General features: G+C 51.0%; 1 protein-coding gene across 1 annotated transcript; it reads right to left on the reverse strand.

The window, feature by feature from the left end:
- Window positions 1-1,548: 1,548 nt before the first annotated feature.
- On the reverse strand, window positions 1,549-4,018 carry LOC149343551 (isocitrate dehydrogenase [NADP] cytoplasmic-like). Its single transcript, XM_089542422.1, has 2 exons — window positions 3,518-4,018; window positions 1,549-2,301 (listed from the first exon to the last, which is right to left on the reverse strand). The coding sequence occupies exons 1-2, from the start codon at window positions 4,016-4,018 to the stop codon at window positions 1,549-1,551; spliced, it is 1,254 nt and encodes a 417-aa protein (XP_089398548.1).
- Between the last annotated feature and the right edge of the window lie 2,778 nt (window positions 4,019-6,796).

The raw sequence follows: 6,796 nt of genomic DNA on the forward strand, positions 1-6,796 counted from the left end.
AAAAAAAAAATCTGGCGGTCTATTTGAGTAGTTAAAAAAAATGCGAATTAGCTGGCTAGCTCTAACCCCAGAACGCAAGTTTTGGCGGTGGAGTGGGCTGATAAAGTCGTCGAGGACTGCGTACTCTCGACCACTTAACAAGACCTCTTACCAAGCTCTTTCCGGCGAATAAAATGTGTTACAACCTAGCTGCGCTAGCCCATCGGGGGGAGTCCTCATACCACTCTTGGCGCAGTGGTGCAGCGGTTAAGCGGTGTGCCAGTGCCCTGAGATGGCAGGTGCTGTCATCGGTGTGGCTTGCGAAACCCCAGTTGCTCTTCCCGAGCAACTTCTGGCGAACAATCATTAACTGCACTGCCGCCTGCCACGGTGGGCACTGTATGTATATGCACATACACCTGGCAGACTGCCCATGACCTGGTGGGCAGGCTGAAGCAGGCTTCAGACAAACAAACAGATAAACACACAACGGCTAAATGCGGGGAATGTCCTCTCTAAGTGCTCTCGCACTAAAACTATAGCGGGCTTCAGTTACATGACGGCTCAGAGTTCGCTCCCAATAACGGCTCTCGCCGTAAGGGCTAAACTATGCCAATAGGCTTCCCTGTCTACCGCGTCGCCTGCGAAGGGAGCCAAGTAGATACTTTTTCACGAAGAGATCGAAGGGCAGCACCGTATTCGACACTGGTCAGCGAGAGACAGCCGCTCGTAGAAGAGGTAGTCGAGGTACGAAGATCCCGCACTCTCTGCCCACAGCAAACAACCATCTAAAAGCCAGCTGCCCTGAGTGTTGTGAAAAGTACATGCGGTTCTCCCCTGCATATAGTACCGGAACCTTTAACAGGCGATCAAGCGTAATATCGTTTTGCATTGAGGGCGGAGAGAATCAGCAGTGAGCGGTGTTAAAGGAGGCAGGCTTACGAAGGCCATGGCACCCCCGAGATTTCTCGTTCAGTCACAAAAACACCTCCGAAAACCATCCTCCAACACAAAAGTATCCTTTGTCCACTCCTAAGCCGTCGAAGTCGGCCTAGCTGCCACATGTAACCGCCAGCACGTTTCCAGCAAATACGATTCGCCATGGTTTAGCTTGCGACAATTCACCGCCTCCATGAGTATTCGACGATGTCAAGCGCCACACGCTCATGAGACAAGCCTCTTTCATAATTACTCATGACCTACGTGCTGGAATAAATGGCTTCCCTTGACTAAGATGTTTCAAGATGTCAAAGAAATCGCACGTGGAAGTTTTCTCTGGCGTTGTGCGACTATGCGCCTGTCAGCTAAAAAGCCCCCCAAGACATTTATTCCCAGTGCTACCTTTTTGCAAAGAATAACATTCTTCTTTCTTTTAACGTACTTCCATTATCCCCTCATGATGGCCGCATCTATTTGTATTGAGGATTCCTTCGGCGCTTATAGTTTCCCAGTGTTGGCAACATGTCTGCTTGAAAATGACAAAGGTCAATGCTTCTGCTTAAGACAAGCGAGTAGAACTGCCATCTCGTCATTACACTTAGTTTTCTATTGACTGCCGAAGAGAAGCGGCTAGTGAGGCTCCTCTGTGAACAGCTCCTTGAACCTAATGTCCAGCTGCTGGGCGAGCTTGTCCACAAACTCGAACGTGTTGAGGTAGTCCCTCCGGTCGACCTTGCCGAAGCCCTTGACGCACAGCGCCAGGTCCTTGGTCATGAAGCCGGACTCGACGGTGTCGAGACACACCCGCTCCAGGCACCTGGCGAACGCGATGAGCTTGGCGTTGCCGTCCAGCTTGCCCCGGTGCGCGAGTCCCTTGGTCCAGGTGTAGACGGACGACAGCGAGTTTGTGGAAGTCTCGAGTCCCGCGGTGTGGCGCCTGTAGTGCTTGGTGACCGTGCCGTGCGCGGCTTCCGTGAGCGTGGTCTTGTTGTCCGGGCATATGAGCACGCTTGTCATGAGTCCCAGCGAGCCGAACCCCTGCGCGATGAAGTCGGCCTGGATGTCCCCGTCGTAGTTCTTGCAGGCCCAGACGAAGCCGCCCTCCATGCGCAGGGAGCGGGCCACCATGTCGTCCATGAGCCGGTGCTGGAAGAAGATGCCCTTCTCCATGAAGCGGCTCTTGTACTTCTTCTGGTAGAGCAGCTCGAAGATGCCCTTGAAGCGGCCGTCGTATTTCTTCATGATGGTCTCCTTGGTGCTCAGGTAGAGCGGGTAGCCTCGCTGCAGAGCGAACTGGAAGCAGCTGTAGGCGAATTCGGTGATGGAGCGGTCCGTATTGCACATGGCCGCCGCCACTCCCAGAGTGTCGTCGAACTCGTACACCTGCGGAAGGGCAAAAAAAAAAACGGCGCAAAAGACGGTTTTCACAAAGACAAATAATAAGCAAGAATGGCGAAGATGGCGTCAACTTGCCGCCGACATTAAGCGGCCGTATTTTACATAACACGAATAACTTGAAAATGTTTCCTACATTATACGATGAATACTTTTCTTTTCAACCTTTAGTGGAGCCGCCACAAGACATGACATCCAATTGAAGGCTTAGAGTTTGTAACGCAATCGGTATCCTATGCGTGTAAACATGACATCGACAATAAGAATCCTGCCAAGGGAGAGCTGGATCGTGTTAATAGATTTTTGCGGAGGGCCATATGCACTGCACCACGAATTTACTGTGGAAGGAAGGAGCCGTGTATACGGTGAGTATACTTTCTCACGGCAGTGTGCGACAGTTGTGCAGGAAGCTTATGGAAGGTAGATCGGACGTACACGATGAAGGTGGGCAGGGATGGAACCTTGTGGCAGGATAATTTGTGCATTGAGTGGATCAAGCGGTTCGCGTTAGAAGTTAGGTTAACGATTTCTCAGTTATGAGGCGAATGACTTCCATCTGTTTCCGGCATGAAGTGGTATGGAGGGCAGCGCTTCATATGGAGCGAAGATCTGCAGGACACCATATAATGGCATGGCTCAACACAGGCGGCAGTGTTCTTTGCAGACAGCATCAGACACGCGGTGCACCATTAAAAGTGCCCCACAGCCGGCACGCTGATTATGTGGACAAGTAGGTTAATAGAGGCACCTTCATGCTGCATGTAAACTCTCATTGATATTCACAACCGCTATTATTTCCCACCCAACCAGAGGTTAAAAAATAAATAGCCCTCGTATCAAGGCAAATCGAATAAGCACTTGTAATTTACGGTGTCCCATTTTCTTAACCGACTACTACGACTGAATCATGACTCCCATTAAAAACTCAAAGCTCAAAACCACATCAGTAGTCCGCGTAGGTTCAAAAAGCAAGAGCCCGTCTGAACCTCGTTGCCAGCAAGTAATGCGCATTTATTCGTGCCATTTTTTTCATATTTAGTTGTTCTTCTCTATTCATTGTTTTGTGAACCTCCTTTCAAGCAACCAAACGCCGAACGACAGGGCAGTAGATTGCCGACATTTAACATTACTGGGGCGAGGATTAACAGAATGTTGTATCCCTTATCGGAAGCAGGAAACAAGCGACAAAAACAATCATGCTCACCTTAACGTTGTAGGGCGACCCGATGGTGGGCGCGTACTTGATCTCGAGCGTGCCGGGCCCGGGCACCACGAAGTCCTTGCCGTTGTACTGGTCGCCGGACGCGTGGCGCGCGATGATGATGGGCTTGCGCCACTGCTTCACCAGCGGCGGGATGTTGCGGCACACGATGGGCTCCCGGAAGACGGCGCCGCCGAGCGCGTTGCGGATGGCCGCGTTGGGCGACCGCCACATGCGCTTCAGGTGGTACTTTTCCAGCACGTCCTTCTCGGCGGTGATGGTGGCGCACTTGACGCCCACGTTGTACATCTTGAGCGCGTCGGCCGCCTCCAGGGTGACCATGTCGTTGGTCTGGTTGCGGTGCTCGATGGACAGGTCGAACACCTTCAGCTCGGCCTCCACGTACGGCTGGATGAGCCTGTCCCGGACCAGGTCCCAGACGACGCGGGCCATGTCGTCGCCGCGCATCTCGACCACGGGCCCGCACTTGAGCTTATTATCCATGGCTGCAAGGGGAAAAGGTCGCGGCAGGAAAGAGATCGCAGGAGGAACCCCGGGAAAAACGGGTTCTTCTTCTTCCCTCTCGTGCTCGATCGTGCATTGAGGATGTGAGGTTGCTTCGTTTTCGTTTTACCAGCATGTGTGTACCAGCGCACCCATTCAGCAACTTCGTGCCACGATTCACGTAGAGAACTTTCGCTGAGAGGAGGAAAATAGCCTCGAACTTCACGCGCGCCGCGCCGCTCCTTCTTCCTGGTGTGTTCAGAAGACGGGAGAGAGAGAGATAAGTTTAATTATAGGAAGAGCAAAGAGGTCGACCGGAAAAATGGATATCTGGCCTGATAATCTGCGCTGAGGAAGGGGATGAGGAGAAGAAAGACGGTCTTGAAGGGTATAGCTGCAAAGCGCCTTGAATCGGTACTGGTCCGACCACCACTGTGTTGTACTCGGCTGTAGTAACAACTATTGAAAAAGGAAAAAATTACCGAAGACACTTTGGAAATTCTAAAGTGTGCTTGGCGAAAGCCTCGTCAGTTCTGCCTCCTTTGCTTTCGCATCTGGTGACAAGTTCGGTCGGCGCATGCGCATTCGCTCCTTGTTCTTCTGGCGTTTGGTGTTGGGGGAATGCGGCGTCCGCTGCCGCTTCCCCGAACCGCTTGGCGCGGAATCACTGGGGCCACTCAGTCGGAGCCATGCGTCTCACTCAATCGACTGCAACGAGAAGTCTGGCGAAGGAGCGGAAGTGCAGCTGCCACCGCCGACGCGCGCGCGCTCGTTCTACCGCTACTGCGTGACGTCACGGTTGCTATGCACAGCTATGTCCCCCACCGGCGCGCCGGTTGCTAAGGAGGGGAAGAGGTTGCGCCGCTGCGCGAAGGAGAGGCAACAGTTGGCACAATTCCAGCGCACGGACGGACACCACGAGTATGAGCCATAAAAGGCTTTCGCCTTAATAATTAGCTCAAGAACCGTGCGAACTGCATCAACAGCGGCCGCTGTGTATGCGTGGGTGCAAGGTATTGTAACACTTCCAATCGGACGAATACGACCGGCGTTTTTGGATTTTAAGCACCAACTGAAAGGGTTTCACCCTATCGCTCGCGTCTGGTGCGTGCATGCTCTGAGCACTAGGTGGGCAACGAGTCGTAAAAAAAAAAAATCTCGCAGGATGGTCACCCCTGTGTAATGCGAGTTTCCCCGACAGCTATCGAGGTATTTTTATTTCGCGTTATATTGACGTAGAGAATTTGAGAGCGACTTAATATCTGCATAGTTATAGAAGGTTCTTTTGACAGCGAAAGCTGCAATAGCTTAGTCAGAGAGCCAAACATCGTGGATACAACGGCGGAACACTGATCCTGAGGATAGGAAGTGGGGCAGTAACTCTTTCACTTCATGGTGGAAACCTCAATCGCGCGGCGTGTGGGAAGGGAAGGTGGGAGTGGAAGCTAGGAGAAAGAAAAGGGTGCCACAGTGGAGCGCTCCGGAATAATTTCGACCACCCGGGGATATTACTGACATCGCGCAGTACAAGGGCGACTTTTTCGAATCGCCTCTATCGAAAAGCGGTCGCCGCGGTATGTTTCGGAAACCCTGTACAGCAGCTCAGTACCCGAGCGCCCTAACCACTGAGCCATCGTGGCGGGTCCCTTTGTCGTTTTTAAGGTGTAAGCTTATGTAGGCTCATGACTCACCGGCGTGCGCGTCCGCAGAAGTTGTCCTCCCCTAGCTGTCAACTGATGACGTCATCAATATGGCGCAGTATGTCGTAATAAGGAATTGTCACACCTTAGCTGTCAATTAAAAACTGATGACGTCATTAATATGGTGTAGTATGTCGTAACACGAAATTAGTTATTAGCATTAATGAAATAAAATTAATCAAGTTAATTAATAAAAATAATAAAAATTATGGCGTCCTTTAAACTGCGTAGGATGTAACACAAAATGAATTAGTTAAAGTTAACTACGAAATAATAAAATTAAGTAAAATAATTAACAAAACTGATGACGTCATGAAATGGCGTAGTATGTCGTAACCGGAAATGTACTGCGCATGCCCGTCATGTCACCTTTGACGCCGTCACCACAGTCTATATATGGAGAGCCGACTGCCGCTCCGACTCCACCCTAACAGCTGCCGGCGACTACGCGTGACGTCGCCTATGACGTCATCACTGCATAATAGGGGCAGCAACAGAAGCGGAAATGGCTTCCACCTCATCGCACTTTAAAAAAGCAAAGTGCCCCCCAGAATCTTTTGCGTTTAGATGCCACTGTACTCCCTTTCATACATAGCAGGCAACGCAGCGGAGGTAGTGCGCCCGCAAAACCATATTTCAGTACTGCGCGCATAAGCATACGCAAGATCCTTGAGTGGGCACTCTATGGCGTAGGCAGGCGGATTGCGTGTTCCACACTGCGTACGCACCATACGCAGCTCGACTCGCGCATTCGCTGTGTACGTACGCACGAATCCCGGCCTTTGCGTGCGCACATTTGACCGTTTGTGTAGTCTACGTGTTGCTGTCGTTAGAAACGAGATAGCGCGAGATACATTTTCAATCATGCGGAAAAATTTGCGAACACGTTTTGCGGACACTTTCTTGCTGACGCGACAAAGAAATATAATGCTCTAAAGTGTGATTTAATAAAATATTGCCGTTGGAAAAATTTGGTTGATGAGGTGTAATCCGCTAATTCATTAAACGCGAGAAAAACGCAAAAATACACTTAATTAGACGTTAAAATAACCATGAACGCCGATATAGCACATGGACG

This window comes from Amblyomma mixtum, chromosome 5, assembly GCF_055824585.1.
Source record: "Amblyomma mixtum isolate Tamu chromosome 5, ASM5582458v1, whole genome shotgun sequence".
In the NCBI taxonomy this organism is placed as follows: domain Eukaryota; kingdom Metazoa; phylum Arthropoda; class Arachnida; order Ixodida; family Ixodidae; genus Amblyomma; species Amblyomma mixtum.

Bases quoted from the DNA above. Each gene is read 5' to 3' on its own strand.
- LOC149343551 (XM_089542422.1), bottom strand. From the start codon at position 4,018: ATGGATAATAAGCTCAAGTGCGGGCCCGTGGTCGAGATGCGCGGCGAC. The intron at 2,302-3,517 runs GTGAGCATGATT...GCCCTTCCGCAG, and splicing joins GGTCGCCCTACAACGTTAAG to GTGTACGAGTTCGACGACAC.